The sequence below is a fragment of the Passer domesticus genome, chromosome 1 (genome assembly GCF_036417665.1).
Source record: "Passer domesticus isolate bPasDom1 chromosome 1, bPasDom1.hap1, whole genome shotgun sequence".
Taxonomy (NCBI): Eukaryota; Metazoa; Chordata; class Aves; order Passeriformes; family Passeridae; genus Passer; species Passer domesticus.
Window position 1 is genome coordinate 143,884,891 of NC_087474.1, and position 19,610 is coordinate 143,904,500.

A 19,610-nucleotide genomic window follows, 5' to 3' on the forward strand; every position below is an offset into this window, starting at 1 on the left:
TTCAAACTGAATTAATAAGGAAAATCACGTAACAGAAACCATTAGCATTCAAATTATAAAATAAACTATTCTAATAAAAAATACTTTAAAGAAAACCAGACCAAGGATGTGATTTCTAATACACAAACCTCAGGGTTTACAATGTAAGTGTAGTTTATCCTGAAGCAGTCTCATTAAAATATTTAAAATATGGCAGGAAATCACTTGTACAGCAATCTATTCAAAGACTGTCAGAATTTTACTACAGAAGTATTTGAAACATAAGCAGTAGTTCTTAGGGCTACTTAAGTGTGCCCTACCTCTAAATAACATCTGGGACAAAATATTAATATTTTACAGACCTCAGAAATAATATATCAACTAATTATCTATACTGACTATATAAAACAAGTATTCCAAAAGAGATAAGATTTCCATAACAATTAAAAAAAACCCCAACAACAACGAAGACAACCGAGTATAATCACTAAACTATTGGAAATAACTAATTAAGTAAATGAAAAATAAGACACAGCCTGATGCACCAACATGGTAATTCCATTTAAATACTGTATTGGACAAACACATAGATATAATGGTAAAACTGAAGTAAATTTTATCATTTTTAGATACACTTATAAGTTCTGCAGCAATGACAGCTGTAGTGCTCCTGAAAGAAAACCCTCTTAAGTTACTCATTACTGCACCATAGCAGCAACTATTTAGTGAACTCTGAAGCAATTACACTGGTACTAGGAACAGCACACTTCTACAGAAGACATTTGGAGCAAGTTTTTGACTTTCAATCAATAGATTTATAGCAGTGCTGCAGTACGAACACTAAGAACTGAGTGCAACTTATTACACTGAAATACGGAACTACCCTTTCTCATTAAAGTAAAAGCCTGATATTCATGCAATAACACTCACTGGAATGAGTAATAAAAAAAAATCAAGTTATTCACCTTATAAAAATCAAGTTATTCAGAGTTATTTTTCAGGAGGATATCTAAAAAACAACAACCCCACACATTTTAATCATAGTCAAATTTTAATATATGGTAATAGTATAACCTATATAAAAATATTAGTCTCTCTAATTTTTTTTTGAGAATGACTGTCCTTTACAGTTAACCTTTTGGAAACTGAAAAAAAGCCAACCTTATCACAACTCAAAGAGCAGAGCAAATCTTTTGTTTTAGATAAACAGCTATGAGCTGTTGAGTGGATCACCTGGTGGTGTACACGTTTCTTCTTGAGTTCATTAAAGAGTATGAATATCTCAGAGATAACCAGACCAGGGTGGGTAAGTGAATACATGGCTCACTTCAGGCAGAGTATGAAAACCAGACAATGCACAAAGAAAAAACTATGTTTTAGGGAGCTCTGAATTATTTTTTTGCACCCACTCCATTCTTTTATATTTTTATTTCAGAATGAGAAAAGCACCTAAAAGTAACTTTTCAAATAAAAGCAGGAACATTTGTATTTGAGGTCTACAACATTTTAAGTTCACACAGATTCATTTTCTATAATGCACATGATATATTACTTTTTAGGAAAATATATTAAGGAATTTATAAGTCAAGCCTAAAGAATTTTGTTGTAATATTACTAAAACGCTTGTCTGTGGAAAACAGAAGAGAAACTAACACATATAACAAGGTAAATTCAGACTAATCAATCCTGAAACATAGTGAAAAAAATAACTGTTGAACCAATTAAGTTTACTCTTCTTACAAATCTCTGTTTAACATTTGATACTGGGTGGGTTTTTCCCTGGAAAATAACTGCAAAAAAGGGGATTACTTTCACAATTAGATAAAGAAACATTACTGAGACAGGAAAAGCCAGTGAACTGTTTGCAGGAGAGGAGACACTCTTACAAGAAGGGACATGGGGTGTAGCATTAAATGAGACCATCCCAGAACGGCCAGAAGTCAGATATGGTATATGCTTTAAAATCAGTTCCTATCAATAAAAAACCTAAAACATTTATAGAATACCTTTTGTCCTCTCTAATTATCCATGTGCAGCTTTCGTGGTCCACAGATGAATAGAGCTTTCCTTCCATCAATGGAGGCTGGTCTTTTAGTGTAACACATATATTATCAGGGGAAAAACGTATTTTTATGTCATCTCTTGTGACATCTTGAGGCAGGTGAACTGTTATGGTCACATCATCTTCTGTCTGCTGCCAGTAGTAGAGAGGGTCTACAATTGGAAACATGTAGCAAAACACAAACTAGGTTACAAGGATTACTGGATTCCACAGCATTCAGTGTGGAAACACATGGAATTTTCTGAAAGCGTGTTTTTGAAAAAGTGGAAGTAACTTTTACTCTAAACAATTTACACAAAAGTAAAGTAATTTATATTCATGTCTATACTCAAATATGCTGATAGTTATACAATGGGCATTAATTATTACTCCAAAGTTTACTGCAGCATTATGAAATTGGAATGTGAAATGTACTTAAATACAATGAAACATTAATGATTAATAATTTGGTTGAGGAGACATCAGGTGCAGTATACTGAGACACTTGAGTGCATCCAGAGGAGGGCAATAAGGCTGGTGAGGGGCTTGGAACACAAGTCCTGTGAGGAACCATTGAGGGAGCTGGGGTTGTTTAGCCTGGAGAAAAGGAGACTCAGGGGTGACCTCATCACTCTCTGCAACTCCCTGAAAGGTGGTTGTGCACACGTAGGGTTTGGTGTCTTTCTCCAGGCAGAAACTGACAGAACCAGAGGACACAGTCTTAAGCTGTGCCAAGGGAAACACAGGTTGGATATTAGGAAAGAGGCATACAGTAAGTACTGGAAAGGTCTGCCCAGGGAGGTGGTGGAGTTGCCATCCCTGGATGTATTTTAAAAAAGACTGGATGTGGCACACAGTGCCATGGTCTAGTTGAGGTGTTAGGACTGGCTTGGACTTGATGATCTTGAAGGTCTCTTCCAACCTAGTTATTCTGTGACAAGCTACTGCATGATAGAAGTATATATCATTCAGAGATGCAAACATTTTTACTTCTATATTTTGCAGAAGCTACGCTGACTACTCAATAGAAATTATTTTATAAGACTAAGTGGTCTTAATCTGCCTCAGCTAATGGAGACAAAATAGAACTGCTTGCCCAGAGGTAGTGATCGACTTTTATTACTGTGTTTAGAAGCTGTCTGATTACTAAACTGCTAGAAGAAATGGCCTTTTAAGAGAAATTTTTATACAAAAGGAAGGCTATGACAGCATGAGTGGGTAATGCACAGAAAAAATATAAATACCGATGAATATATTTTTTAAAGAGCAATCTTGTACAAGTTACCTTTTTATTTTGAGAAAAAGTAAAGTATGGGTTCCCCTTGAAAGCTCCCAAGTTGTCACAACCCAACCCAAGATTCCACTGATCAAAGCCTCATACCAGCAGCTGTGACTCTGGAAGGACTCCTGCACTGTTGCCCTTTGCCACACAACTGCCTTGGTTGCAATGGATCAGTCACAGGTTCTATATAATTATACTTCCCCAGAAACTATTACTGAGACATGACAGCCTTCAAAACTGCGAACACTGACACAAACTGCATCTGATATTAAAAGTCCATTACACCTGCAATTTTATGTAACTGTGCAAATAAAACTAGAGCCTGTATTAGGGTCAGCAAAAGGCAACTGCATTATGGTGCTCAGTGCACTGAAGAACTCCTTTGCCTCAAGATTTATATGTACAGACTATTCTTAATAAAATTACATGTACAATATCACAGTTGTCACAGTGTTTAACATTAACACATTCCATAAATTTGATCCTTTTGTATTGTTTTCAAAATAGATTTTCACACTATTGACAAAGATTGCGCTACTATCCTTACAATTTGTTTACTAACCAATGCCTCATATGCAGAAATAGAAATCAAATGTAAAATAATCCAACATAATTACATAAACATAGACATTACAGAGCTTAGTGATACTTAGAAATAAACAACTCTATTAATAGGTTTTAACAGACTTAGTTTTGTTTTGATTGCAAAGAAAAAAAAGTATGAATGCATTTTGTTGAAGATTTTCTGAACTGCTTTCCCACTGGAGAAAACATAATCATTTACATGAGTCTCATTCTTTAGAAAGATTTTTCAAAATAATTATTTAAATATTACAGAGGCAGGAATAAATTACATATAAAAAAGCTTTCTGGTAAGCTTTTGATGAGTTTGGGGAAGTCCATGGCCCCCTCCCATCTAAGAAGACTGGTTTCTTAATTTGAGTACTTCAGACAGATGTCTAAATTTAGGCATTAGCAATTCAACTAATACCAAAAACTTATTATACATCTGTCTGCAAAATATCTTTTTCTTTAAGACAACAAAATTCTTTAAGCGTCTCCTATCAAAAAAAGTATAGGTTTATGCACAATACAACTGCCAAAAGTAAAAGCAAACAAACAAAAATCAATCTGTCCATAAGATAGATATTAAAACATTTATTGCTAGAGTTTCCAAGCAAATGCTAAACTAACAAGATATGTCCTCAGTCAAAGAAGAGAGCAGCCTGTCATAACCTGTCAGACTAAGTCTTACCTTTCTTTTCATTTGATACTTTTGCATCATCATTTTCTTCTAATTTGTCACTTTCACTTTGCATAAATGTGAATGGTTTGTGGGAAACAACCATTAGACCATCCCCACTTGGCTCTATTGCTGCATAATGGGGGACTGATTTTCCTTGCAAAACTCTCCTTTTAATGATTTCGTATCTATGATCACCTATAAAATAAAATTTTTAAAAAATCATAATATATTTCTAGAAGACAAATTATTATCTAAGGAACACATTACATTTAAAAATACTATGCATTCCTACCTGTTGAATCACAGTACCACGGTTTCCCAGTGAGTTATACTGGATTAATCTAAGACTGCCTTTTATTCTTATGATGTCTTTGCTGATCACAGCCAGCCCAGCATACCCTCTGTACAAATAATATTTTTCTTGTAGAGAAGGTCAGAAGAAAGCTAAGCATGTCACATTTTCTGAATCTCATAAGGCAGCATGGTGGTTCCTTATTTCAAGCTTTTACAGCAAGTATTCCTAGAAGTTTGGTTAATGAAAGAAAACCAACTTTGGAAGAGTATACCTTTGTTACAGTCCTTTGAAGTACCATAGAAGATATGAAAAGACCTAACCAGTGCCCCCGTTCTGATTTATTTTCATGCTTCCATTCTTTTGTTCTTTGGTAATGCAATAGAAGTGAGTATGATCCCTTTGTCCAGTCTGCCAAACAGGGCAGAGATTGCACATTTGTTGGTGTCAAGAGACATAACCATGTTTTAAGGCTTTGCTTTGATGAAGCACAGATTTTGATAATTTAAGAAATGGCTTGTTGATTAACTACTTACTTTTACTAAAATCTGATTATATAATATAATAAAAGTCTGTGTTGGTGTTCTCATGAGTAACAGTCTTCAGTTCTATACAGACAGTGTTACTGATTTAGTTTTTCTTCTAAGTTATAAACAATAATGTTCAGAGGTTTCTTTCTCTTGTTGAGCTTGCCACAAAAGCATAAGGCAGTTAGTCTTATGTGGCTTTCTGAGAAATATTTCCATCATCCAAGGTTTCAACAGCAGGAAACAACTAAAGCCACTAAGGGCAACCAACACAGCTGGTGAAAGGTCTGGAAAGAATGTCCTGTCAAGACTAGGTGAGGACTTCAGGCTTGTCTAGTTTGGACAAAATGAGGCTGAGGGGCAACCTCATTGCTGTCTACAGTCTTCCTGGGGAGAGGAAGTGGAGATTGAAATGCTGAGCTCTTCTTCTTGGTATCCAGTAACAGGACATATGGGAAAGGTTCAAAGCTGCACCAGATGAGGTTCAGACTGGACATCAGGAAGCATTTATTTCCTGAGAGGGTGGTTAAACACTGGAACAGGCTTCCTTGAGAGATGGTCAAAACCCCATCTGTCAGTGTTTAAGAGGCATTTGGACAATGCTCTTAACAAGAGGCTTTAACTGGTCAGGCAGTTTGACTAGATGAGATTCGTAGATCACTTCCAAATGAATTATTCTATTCCATGCTATGTTATCCATACTATGTTTGTAGGAGATGGAAGAACATTTGGCTAATAACATCACAGTATGTCTCAATGCTTTAGTTCAACTAGTTAAAGATCTTGGGACTGTCAGTATCAAAATTTTATTTCTTAGAACATACTGAGCAAGACCGTATCAGTCATTCCAAGAATGTTGACATTTAATCCACACATCTTTAAAAATCAGTGACACATGGGGTCTTGTATCCTTCATGTAAGTCATGATATTTAATACAAATATATATATGGTCATATTGAATATATGAAGTATCATTTGTAAAACTTTATTAGGATAAAATATTAATTAGTAGGTATTAATACATTAACTAATATTTTTTCAATATGTTGGTCTAAAATTAATGGAATAACTTCATACTCTTATTGCAGGAAAACCCAGAATATGCAGTATTTACTTCCTATGCTACAGGTCTTACATTTATCTCATACTACTTCCAATCCCCTACATCATTAATTGGAAGCTAAAAACAACAACAACAAAAAAACCATAACCAAAGACCCATATTCATGTACAATAATTTAAAAAATACAACAGACATTAGTTAGAAATAGTTCTGTATAACCTTGATTTTACAAAACCAAGCTAAACAGAAATTATATTTCATAATATTCAAGTAAAGTGCTATCTTGTTTTCTAATTATCTGAATGACACAAGTGCAAAAGTTTACTTTTTCCTGTTTTCCAAATGTCTGTCAAAATTTAGGTCAATAACTTGATCTCAAAATATAAGAAAAATTTACCTATGTAAAATCTAGGCTGTAGAAAAGAAATATCAGAACCTGTGGAAAAATAACTTTGAAGACAAAGAATAAAAACATGATCTTTATTTTTTTTTAAACATTACTTAGAGTGATGTAAATGTGAAACACTTACCCTCTCTTCCTTCTGCAACTGTAACCCATTCCAAAGTAACATGAAATCCACTTCCTTTTGTGTCCAGTTCATCTTTTTCTACCCTAAGCAGCAGCACAGCTAGTGAATGTGCATCAGATTTTACAAATGAAACACTGTGTGCTACAATAAATGGACTTCCTAGTTCTTCATTAAACACAATCTAGAAGACAAAAACATAATAAAAAGTCAGACAGTTAAAGCTGGAAGCCTTGCTCTTTTACAGAAAGCAGGGAAGGGCTTCAGTGAATGTCAAATCAGCAACAGTCTGTCTCCCACAAATCTCTCTGCCAACGTGAACCAAAAAATGTCACACATTTCTGGTTCCTCCTACAGTAGTTATCAAGCTACTGTACTGAAATGTTTTTATACATTATTGTTTATATTGATCAATCATTATAAGAGCCCAATAAACAAAGCACAAAGATCCTCAAACCTGTCTGCATTGTGGCTGTTTAGCACTGCAATAAACAGAGGTACAGCAACTGATGAGAACAAGAGGGTCCATAAACACTGCCTATCAACTGGGCAAATGTCACATTCAAGATGAAAATGCAGGCATTTCCCCAAGGCTCTCACTAGTTCTCTAGATACTTCAACATTCTGAAAATCTTTGTAGATCTTGACATGTGCAAAGAGGAAGACAAAAAAGTCCAAAGCATCATTGCCAGTGCTCAATCACCAAATGTGCCATTATTTAGCTTTGCAAGAGATCCGATTTTCCTCCTCTATAAAGTAAGATACAAAAAGCTATAATGAAATTAAGGAGAATAATATTCATGTTGAGGAGAAGCTAGGGTTAGAAGTTCTTGAATTTTTATTTATGTACATGGTTTGGAAAAGTCCCTTCAATACTTGAATTAGGCAGGCAGAATACATAACTATTACTGTCATACTGAAAGGCTATTAGACACCATTGTGAATATAAAATGTCATTAATTATGAAGTTAATGTTATATCATTAATTCATGTAAATTATTTCTATAATATGAAAATTATTTCATTAATTTTATACAGAAGGACTCCATATCTTATAGCATGACACATTTGGTACCTATAGCTGGAAGTTTTAAATCTGAAAACAATGTATTGCAGCTTTTTTAAGAAAGTACTCATTCAGCACAAAACTGAAGGTAAAAACAAAATTAATGCAAACAACAGAGAAAAAGAAAAGCATTATTTGCTAGAAGATTAACACATGAAAATGAAAGAACAAATGAAAGGATAAATTACAAAGAATTCACGCTGCAGCAGTTGAATGAGTATAGACTCAATCCAGCTGTTGTTACTGAAACCTGATAAAGTTTGAGGATTTATAGCGTTGTGATATTACTCTAAACAACTCTAAACCACTGCATGCTGTACATACTTGACAAGTCAATTTAAATAATGACAGAACCATAGATATAAATCTCGTATTTTTGTTTCAGTGACGACGTCAATGTAACTTATTTATGTGTCAGCATTCTCACACAGAATAAAAACCAGATGGTATTTATTACCAAGCATCTGAAAAAAGGATGATCAATTTACTTTACTGAACTCTCAAAAGATGTAGAGAAAGGAGCTAATCCATCATGCTGAAATCTTCCACTTCAGTATATACATCTATGTTTCTGTCAATACTAAAACATCTGTGGTTTCTTAGGAAACTCCCCTCTAATAAAGAAAAGAGATTAAGGCATTTTTTACCAGATTCCTCTTCATAAACAAAAAGGAATTAACCACAGAACATGAGACTCAAGCTTCGGGTAGAAATGTAACAATTGTATTTGTTGTGTCCAAGCAGGATAACAAATACCATTATTAATGCAATTAGATAACTTTGATAGGTATATATGCACAGCTTCTAAATATATTATTTATTGCAGGACATACCTCCCACTTTTCAGATGCACTGCTTCCACGTTTGCCTGATTTAATTAAATATAGTCTTCCTGTACCATCAGAAAGGGTAACCCACGTGGAGGATGAGAAATGCATTGAGGCACAAAGGCGATTATCACACGCAGTCAAGTCTGCAGGTAGCCTGAAAACTTCTCTTGGTTTTTGTAGAGCAGTGTCCTATAAACAAACAGTCATGAACTAAGACTTTATGAAGTATGTATTAATTTCAGTAAATATTACAGGCAAGTTAAGACTAATAAATCTCAGTAGCAATGTACCAGTTTTGTGTATCATTGAGCATATTTGGAAAAAAGTGGGCAGCAAGCATAATTCCCATATATGTGGAAAAGGTGTTGGAAATTCATCAAATTGACTTCTATGAGTGTTTTCTAACCGGTATTTCGCACTCTTTTTCTTCAATTTTAAGCAGTAATTATATTTTGCATTAGAAAAGGCTTTTATTTCCCCCTAGTGTTCCTATATAATAATCACTTACCTCAAATAATTCTAGTCCCAGGAAAAATGTGGAGACTTAAAAACAAAGTAAAGCCACAGAATTGTACTCAAACTAGTACATAAAACTCACCTGTAAATTTAAAACAATTGTAGCTTATTCTGTTGCACAACTGGCAAATATAATTTCTCAGCTTTTCTAGAGCGGTCACTTTATTCAGTAAGTTAAGACAAGTAATACCTACGATTAGCAAGCAAAGAAAAGTGCTAATTCCTACCACATTTTCAAATTATTTTTCTATCACATTATTATTATACTATGGAATGATTTTAAATCTAGTTGGTGGCCAGTCACTAATGGTGTTCCCCAGGTCTTAGTATTGGGGCCAGTCCTGTCCAATATTTTTATCAATCATCTGCATGAGAGATTTGAGAGTACCCTCAGTTTGCAAAACACCAAGCTGGGCAGGAGTGCTGATCTGCTGGAGGGTAGGAAGGCTCTGCAAAGGGATCTGGACAGGCTGGATTGATGGCCAAGGCCAGTGGTATGAGGTTCAATATGGAAAAGTGCTCGGCTCTGCCCTTGGGTCACAACCCCAGGCAGCTCCACTGAGGCCGGGGCAGAGTGGCTGGAAAGCTGCCCAGCGGGAAAGGACCAGGAGTGCTGGTCAACAGTAGCTGAACATCAGCCAGTGTGTGCCCAGGTGGCCAAGGAGGCCAATGGCATCCTGGCCTAGATCAGAAATAGTGTGGCCACCAGGATTAGAGAAGTGACTGTCCCTCTATACTGGGCACTGGTGAGAATGCACCTCGGGTCCTGGGTTTAGGTTTGGACCCTGCACTATAAGAAACAGACTGAGGGGCTGAAGTGTGTCCAGAGAAGGGCAATGGAGCTGGGGAAGGATTTGGAGCACAAGAGGACCAGAGCAGCTGAAGGAGCTAGGGTTGTTTTGCCCAGAGAAAAGAAGGTTCATGGGGGACCTTATGGCTCTCTACAGTGACCTGAAAGGAGGTTGTAGCCAGGTAAAGTTTGGTCTCTTCTCTAATAACAACTGACAGCATAAGAGGAAACGTCCTCAAGTTGTTCCAGGAGAGGCTTAGATGACATTAGGAAAAATTTCCTCACCAGAAGGAAACAACCCTATAAAACAGGATGCCCAGGGTAGTTGGTGCAGTCACCATCAATGGATATATTTCAAAGACATGTACATATGGCACTCAGGGACACAGTTTGGTGATGGACTTAGTGCTGGGTGACTGGTGGGACTGAATGATCCTAAAAGGCTTTTTCAACCTAAACATGATTCTACTACATGTCAGGATAAGTTTATCTGGCATCCTGTTGCAGTGCCACACTGCAATCTTTTTTAAGCTGAACTACAGATAGCTTTTGAGCAGGAATGAACAGAGACACTATGGCGAACAAATTGCATATGATATAATTATTGAGTGAACAACCAAGACATACAGATTTTTTTTAAAAATTCTGCATACCACTACATTTTACAAAAAAAAAAATCAATTATTTCCCACTCTGTTAATTGTGCAAAATGGATGTTAGATTAACAATTTTATCTATATTTCTATTAATTGTTCCCATAAGTCCTGCTTTAATTCTGTGCTGTGTTCTTAATTTCCTGATAATTCTAACAGAAAAAAAAACTTGCTTTCATGCTGAAAATTGGATTTCCAACTGTTTTCATTAAGTACAGTGGCATGTCTTCCATCATCTCTTTTAGGGATTATTCTTTATCTTCTGCCTTCACTCTCACATACAGCTCTTTCTTTGCTGAATAAGGCTTTGTGACCGACTTTCTGCTCATTATTTGGCTCATGGAATGTCAGCCATGCTGCTGCCTGCATAGGATTTACTTCAATTTTTTGTGTTGAAGTAATCTCTGAATACCCAAGAGGCTTGTTAGGTTAAAAGAAAACTCTAACAAAATCTTTATAATTTGAAAATAATTTAGCATCACAGTTTAAAAAACAGGACATGCTTTATTAGTAATAGCTTGATCAGCTACTTATGAAGTAGATGAGGCTGCGGTATTAAGAGCACAAACAAAATATTCTCAAAGAAAAATACAAGATGCAAATTGGAGACTCAGAAACATCACATCTCTATAATCTGTTAAATAACTGATATAGAACTTAATCATTTGAAGTTTTCCAACTGAACTAAGAAGCTGTTAAATAAAATGGGCTGGCAGTCTGTCACAAGTGGGGTCCCTCAGGGACTGACACCAGGCCCCACACACTGAGCATCTTCATAAGGTACCTGGATGATAGGATTGAAAGCACCCTCACCCCGTTTGCTGATGACACTAAACTAGGTGATGAGGTAGACATGTGTACCTACAAGGGAAGCACCTGTAGCACAGAGAGCCTGGAAGAGTGGGGCAGCAAGAACGCTGGGAAAATAAGCAAAGACAAGCATCGTCCTGCACCTGAAATGGAACAATCAGAGAGCTCAGAACAGGCCAGGGTCGTGGGGCAGGGAGAAGCCCTGATGAAGGGGACCTGAGGGCAACAGAGATAACAAGCTGAGCCAGCAGGGCAATGCTGCAGCACCACAGGTAAACTGGATCCTGGGCTGCACCTGCACAAGTATCACCAGCAGAGATAAGAGATGTGATCATCCCACTCTGCCCAGTGGTTGTCAGGCCCCACCTGGAGTAATGTTGAAAGAAGACATGGAGAGACTGGAAAAGGTGCAAAGGACAGCCATGAACACCATCAAATGACTTAGGAATCTCCCCTGTGTGAGAAGACTGAAGGAGTTAGGATTTGTCTCCCTGGAGAGGATTCAGAGGAGACCTCATCAGAGTGTTCCAGGGCAGCCACAAAGAGAGCAGGGGCTCTCTCTTCACAAGAAGCTACATAGAGAAGACAAGGGACAACAGCTAAAAGTTGCATTAGGAGAGGTTTCATGTAGACATAAGAGAAATTTTTAAAATGAAAACAATCAGTGACTGAAACAACCTCCCCAAGGACACAGCAGAAACTCCATCACTGGAGGTTTTCAAGACAGAACTGGACAGAGTGCTACATAACCTCATCTAGGCTCCTTTCACCATGAAAGCTTGACTACAGGATCTTTTCAGATCCCTTCATCTGGCCTGTTCTAAGATTCTAAAATAAACAAAAAAATATAATTTAAACAATCCAAACCCACACCATATCCACCACCCTGTCCCTCTTATAGATACATAGATTGCAGAATCTGATCTGCAGTCTTCAAAGAGGTCTTCCAGTAATAATAAAGAAAAGCAATTCCTGTTCTTTTCTATATCTTTGGGGGAACATTTCTTAGGAAGTTATGATTGTTTCCCCTAGTTTCCAGAGTGTTTTATAGTCAACCCAGTGTGTGTCCTGCGTTGACTATATGATGCTTTTATCCCCAATCATCTTGTTCTGTTTATGCTGAATAATAAGTTTTGCACCTTTACAACTTGTTCCAGAGAGTGAAGGGGAGAGGGAAGAAGCACGCCGTTTGTTTTCAGACACTGCACTCACTCCTCCACGTTCCTGCTCCTGGACTGTGTTGTCTGAGGATGGACAGCCAGCAGGACAGAGCTCTCCTTTGCTTTTAGTTAGGTTTAGCTAGCTGAGGCAAAGAAGTTCCCTGCACTATGGTTTTTTTTTTTCTCGAACCTGTTCAAACCTGCCCTGGACTGAGCACCCAGCAGAGCAGCGGCAGCTCCGCCGGGCCGGGCCTGGGCCGCGGTGTTTCCAGCCTGGAGGGACTGATCAGAGACTGGGAGGGACTGTTCTGAGTTTGTCATCTCTTTTGGAGCAACAAGAGGTTTTATTGTTTAATACTGTTTGGGTTCTATTGTTTAATAAACAGGTTTCTTTCCACTTTTCTCCAAGGAGGTATTTTCTCCAGTTGGGGAGAGGGGCTAATTGAATCTGCTTTTCTAGAGGAGCCCCTTTGGGGGTTATCTCCCAAATTTGCCCTGAACCATATATGAATATGGTTCATCATATATGAAACATATGAATCATATATCATATATGAAACAAAATTAGATAAAATGGGTTTCATAGGCAGTTTACAAGCTAGTGTACCCACAGGTATTTGAAAAATAAAATTATTTCTGAAAAAAAAGAGGTGCCTGACTGACCTTTAGAGATAATCCCTTTTTAAACCCAACCCTATTTTCTTAATCCAACAACAAACAGACCATGTTGAAAATATAAAAAATGGTTATAGAATCAAGGAAACTATTTTTTGTTTTATTTTACTAGGCTCATTTCCAGTCAGTTGATCTACAATTATTTCTGACGGTCCACAAATCAGAAACCTCTGTTTAACAAGAGAGATATTCTTCCCTCATTACTAAAAATCAGCATTGCTGTCACTAAGATGAAAATATATTTACAAACAAATGTATTTGTAAAAATAGAAAAACAAAATTTGAAAATATACAGGGACAATTTTGAAGATATTGACAAGTATGTAAAAGGAACCACAAACAGAAGCATACTTTTGTTCTGACAGTCTAGGTGGGAAACAAGTAATTTTTGGTTCTGTGACACAAAATGTTTCTTAGTTTCAGGTCCATCCTTAACATAGTAAGGCATGAGACTAAGAAATAGCAGTGAAAACATTCAAGACTAAGACTGTGTCTCATTACAGACCTCGAATATTCAGTCTCAAATCATTTAAACACCTTCTGTCCTTCTATTTTCACTCAAATAATCAGTAGCTTTGGGGGGAATAATCTGCTTCTAACAAAAGAAACTTATTCATTCTGCTCTGTGAAATAAGGCAGTCAAAAATATACATACAAAGGACCATCTCCAAAAGAGTCCTTTGCACTTGGGCATGTGAATGCAATACAGAGGGAACACACTGTACATGCAAAGTGTGCAGTGGCCTCATTTGTTGAGAATCCTGCCTTCAAGGGCATTTCAAAACATTCCTATTTTCCAGATGTCAGTAAACTCAGATGTGCATTTAACACATGCTGAAAGGTAAGCAAGAGAAATTGCATATGGGTAAGTACCATTTTAATAAGCAAAAGCAAAAAAAGACCAGATAACAAACAGATAGCCTGCCTGTCTTTTGGGCCTACTTAAATTCATATTAGAGATTACTGTGTGCTACAAGAAGATTATGAAACCTGCAATGGAAAATTTACAAATTTTTAATTATTAGAAGCATTCGGGGTCAGTTTCTGGAGTCAGCTGTATCCCTACACCCCTTGGACTACTCTGCTAATTTGTAACACATTCAGAAAGGGAGAATGAAAGAATTAAAAGGAAAACACCCAAATGAACCAAAACCCAAACAAATATCACACAATCTAGATACAATGAAGTTTGGCTTCCTCATATTTTACTTAATTTTTACATTTCACTGAAAGGCTTTTTTTTTTACTAAGAAGTAGAAAAGTTTTCCCTTGCAACTAGTAATGATTACCGAGCCTGGGAAAAGAAAGTCAGAATCTTGCGTATCTTATTTGGAAAGAGGAAGCATCATTCCTCTTAACAGTAACTTACAGGGGTATACTATATTACATTACAGAAGACCACAGTTTTGTTAGCCTTCAAATGAATTTGAACAGTAAGCCTCAAATAGTTTGGACGCAATTAAAATAAGAAATTATCAACTACTTAATCTTCTAAAGCTCACATCAGATTTATCACCATTGAGCAGGAATTTCAGAACTCAATCTTTACTACAAATTTTCTTTTAAATTTTCTTTCAATAGCCAAGAAAAGAAATTATATTCTTCACAACCCTTCTGTTCACTAATTTAACTTTAGGCATTTATTAGAACAGTCTCTAATCTCATTCCAACAATGAAAAGGATGGACTTCCTTGAAGATGAAACAAAACCTCCTCTCAATCCCATTGTGTCAGATTAGCTCTTTGACTGAGTGTCTTTGCTCACTAGGTGGTTAACTGGGGTAATAGTAACTCCCTGCTTTAGAAGCATGAGGGGATGGTGAGCGTCTGTAGCCATGTATTATATCAGCAAGAACTGGCTAAAACAACTGGCACTGCTCGGGCATTGGTCAGTGCTGGTGAGCAACTGTATTGTACATCACTTGTTCTTCCCTGGTTTATTTCTCTCTCTTTTCACTATCATTATTAATTTTGTTGTTGTTGTTATTAAATTTTGCTTTATATAAGTTGTTAAACTGTTCTTACCTCAATCTGTGGGTTTTACCTTTTCTGGCTCTCCTTCCCATCCTACTGGGGATGGAGGAGAGGCAGTGAGCAAGCAGCTGCATTGTACTTAGTTGTCAGCTGGGGCTAAATGACAATACTGTACAAACATGAGATATTTTATAAAAGACTTAAAATAAAAATTCATTTTTTTCAAGGAAATAACTGGCAATGGGAAAGGAATAAAGTAGAAATAACAAATACAAGACTACGTTTTTATGAAAAATCAAAATACCGAGGCATTTGACACATCTCTTTAACTGAAAAAAAAAGTCTTTACCCAGCATTCTGAATAGCAACGTGACAAGTATTTAAAACCCTGAAACACAACACTGAAAGATTTTGTTGTTTTCTATCTGCTTTCTTATTCTGACTTGTTTCAAATAGAATTCCCATACTGTGTCTGGTGCCACCAACAGTTGTTCTGAATTGAAGTTAACTGAAAGTTACAGAAACGGTATTCCATAGATAATTCTTATTGGATGTTTAAGAGATGAAAATATATATACCATTAAAGATTTTGATTAACTGTAAGAAGAGTTCCTATTGCCACAATTTTTCAATTGGATTATCTGAGCATAAAAAGAAACCAAGTTATCTCTGCAAAAAGAGCTTAAGGTCAAAAAACCAAGTCCAACTGCTAAAGGAGAAAACTTTGAATGTTTTGCAGCTATGTTGGAATGCTACAAAGTTGAGTCAGATGCATAAAAACCCGACCAATTAAAAAATCTCAAGTCAGTAATCCTGCCACTATCCTACCCATTGGGTGTTTAAAGCAAAGTATTGATTGCTGCTGGCATACTGAATGAAAAAAGTCCAACAGCTGTAATAGGAGAAGGTTAAAGCTATTATGCAGTATTTCCAGCCAGGTCTGAGGAAATTGTTACTCTACCTGGTATAAAAAACCCACCTGAATACTCATCCATCAACACAGAAGAACTGCTTGTGTTGATCACTTTTCTTTTTTCAATAATGTGTGATTTTGAGCAAATGGTAAGGTGTTATATGCACTTATTTTCCTTCACAGATGACCTCTTTTTAAACACTAAGTTGCAGGGATAATTCATGATATATGATAACCAACACACTGTCATATTAGAATCAAAGCTGCAACCAAAATAAGAAACAGAACTACAAAAAATGATGTGTTAGAAAGTCTATGTGCTCTTTCACTCTGATTTTAGGATGAACACATTACCCTGTTCCATCTTCTGTTTTAAAGAAGACTGACATGAATTTTAATTGTAAGCTGTACTTGGCCAAAACCAATGCTATTTTTAATATACATTTGACGAATATATGGCTGGGCACATTGGTAATGAGACACCTTGTTGATGTTTCTGAACACAAATTCCCTTTTATTCATATGCAAACATGTTTCCTTTGCAAAACAGCACAGTATCATGTATTAGGACACAAGATGGCGTCTATTTATTTCATAGCTTAATCAATTTTTTCCCCCTTCAGGTGGAACCAAAACTTGTGACCAGATATTAATCAAAATCTTGAAATAGGTCCTAAGGAAGAATATTTCTTATGTCAATTTATAGGCTGTTGTAAAGTCTTATCTGCTAGAGAAATAAATTTGCACACATAGTGCCTTCCTAGCAAAGGAAATGTAGTGGGTGTCTGTGTTGTGCAGGCAGAGACCTGCAGGGATGGCCTCAGTGAGGAGGGGTCAGGGCTGCCCAGGGCGCATACAGCCCCTTCCAGCTGGTTCCACTGGACTCTCCAGTGCAGACAGCTGAGCTTGTCAGCCAAGCCAATGGTGTGGAACAGAGGTTTGCCTGCAGCCCTTGGAGCAGAACATGGAAAGGAGGCTGTACTCCCGATACCCACTGAGGACAGATATCCACACTGCTGCCCATGAAAAAGCACACAGTGGAGCAAGTACAAGTTTCTGAACAACAAACCTTATTCCTGCTGCAAGCTTTGTGTGACCCTCTTTCTTATCATCCTACACTAGTCCTAACTGGCAATAAATTAAATACTTTTCCTCAAAGTCAAGTCTGTTTTGCCCATCATGGTAACTGGTAAGCGATCTCCCTGGTTTTATCCATATCCACAAGCTTTTCTCTCATTTCTTCTCGCCATCTTGTTGAATAGAGGGAGTGAGAGTGTTTGGGTGGGTGTCCAGCAGCAAGGCAGGGTTAACCAACCTCAAAGGATAAAACAAAAAATGAGATTATGACAAGCCACTGCTAAGAGAAGGCTTTCTTTTAGATGATTCTCCTAGGAATCCAGATGATCTCAAAAGTTTTGGAAGAAGTCCTAGAAAATTATTTTGTCACAGTAAGAGTCTGCCAAAGTCTCCAACTGCTACATACTATGAAAAGCAAAGGAATATTTTACAACTTCAGTTCTCAACCTACCATCTTCTGGAAACTTTTATTTCCTGAAAATCTAAAACTACAGTTTCAGAATTTGTCTTAGTTTAGTCCTGACCTAGTAATTTCCATCCCCAGAACCTTGCATAGGCTAAGCCACATGCTCTCAAAAACCCACTCATAGCCCTGTGTCTGACAGGGTTACAAGTCAAACTCTGGTAGTAGGACAATAGGCATTTTCCTTTCCACACAGTCTTTTCTTTCTTAATGCCCAAGCACTACAACTGTATTTGCCAGAAACATGGTGTCCACAGAACCATGTTTTTCCCTCTCTGAAATGAGGTAGTTTTGTAAAGGAAATGAAAGCATCTGTGCATTAAAATGTCTCAAAAGAAATACTGTTTGATTACTTAGGACCATCAGTATGAAAGCAGAAATTTCAGACTTGGCCTAGCTTGCTTACACTATGTCAACCTCGCTCACAGCCACCAGCATCTTTTTGCCTCCAACAAATTATGCCTAGATTAAGCATCTCTAATTCTAATATATATACAATGACTGAGTTTTCAAGCTAGCAAACAAACATCAAGTAATACCAGGGAGAAAAAGAAAAGCAACTAGAAAAAAAGCATCTTCCCTTTCCTTCAGCTTGTCATCATGTCCATCTTGCCCCGAATGGAAGCAGATGTAACACTGTGTAGAAGCCTAAAAGAAAAGAGCTAATGAGTATGTCTCCAGCAGTGATAGCCATAGGCTGTGGACTCAACCAAGGTTTGCTGGTAATAACACACTGTGAGAAAGAACAGGATGTGGCTGGAGACAGGGGCCACAAAGAGGTAGGACAGCACTTTTCTGGGACAAATGTCCTTGTTCTGGCTCCTAGAGACAAGCACAGCACAGTACAGCATGCATATAGGAGCAATGTGGAGAAGTGGATATGGACATGGACTGCAGGGGGGAGATCAAGACCACCAGAGACCTCCTAAGCCCTCCAACCTATTTCCAGAAGGGACTGAAAGAACAAACTTCACATGATAACTAACATGTATAGAAAGTGAGTCATGTATTTTCCAAGTGGAGAAACTGACCCACAAACAGGTACCCCCACCAAGCCCAGAGCACCTCCAGGACCCTGAACATCCCATCAGCCCACTGCTCTGTGTTTGTACTAGGAGGTCAGGGACTAACATTTCAATTTCTATACCAAACGTGTAACTCACTAAAAAACCTCTGTAAGCTTTTGTGAACCCTCTGGCTTTTACTGTTCCTTTAGGCCACAAGCATCTTCAACTTCTGAGTGCTCCACTCCTTAAGCAAGGGGACAGGGCTATTGCAACACACTCTGTAGCAACACTAATGCAGTATTATTAACATAAAGAAGACAAAAACCTCACTTAAAATCCTTTTATTCTTCCTGGTGAAATGCATTTTTGTTGAAATATCTTCCACTTATCTTCCGGGAAATAGCTTTCCCCAATTTTTGCATTTGGATCCTACTTGCAATATTTTCTATCTCATCTGCTCCCATCTTTTCCAATCCAGTGGTTTAAAAAAAAAGATTTTATTCTTACCAGAGTCACTGACAGATTCATGACCCTTCCAAACTGATCAACATAGTAGACATTATCCTGGTACCAGGAATCAAGGTGAAGATAATTATACATGCCAAAAGCACGCATGTGGTCAAGGGTATATTGATCATCACGAAGCTGCACTTCTGCTACAGCTGGAGGGAAAAGAAAAATACTATTTAAACAATTATTTACAATTTAGTAACTTAAAA

At 37.1% G+C, this 19,610-nt stretch overlaps 1 protein-coding gene across 2 annotated transcripts in view; it reads right to left on the minus strand.

Moving 5' to 3' along the window:
• NUDCD1 (NudC domain containing 1) overlaps window positions 1–19,610 on the minus strand; it is a 34,475-nt gene that overhangs the window by 5,126 nt on the left and 9,739 nt on the right. For both annotated transcript variants that reach the window (XM_064394822.1, XM_064394831.1), the window contains exons 2-6: window positions 19,399–19,553; window positions 8,858–9,043; window positions 6,962–7,142; window positions 4,558–4,743; window positions 1,986–2,193 (exon numbers count right to left, since the gene is read on the minus strand). In XM_064394822.1, the coding sequence (XP_064250892.1) occupies window positions 1,986–2,193; window positions 4,558–4,743; window positions 6,962–7,142; window positions 8,858–9,043; window positions 19,399–19,553 (916 nt within the window). The remainder of the gene's footprint in view (window positions 1–1,985; window positions 2,194–4,557; window positions 4,744–6,961; window positions 7,143–8,857; window positions 9,044–19,398; window positions 19,554–19,610) is intronic.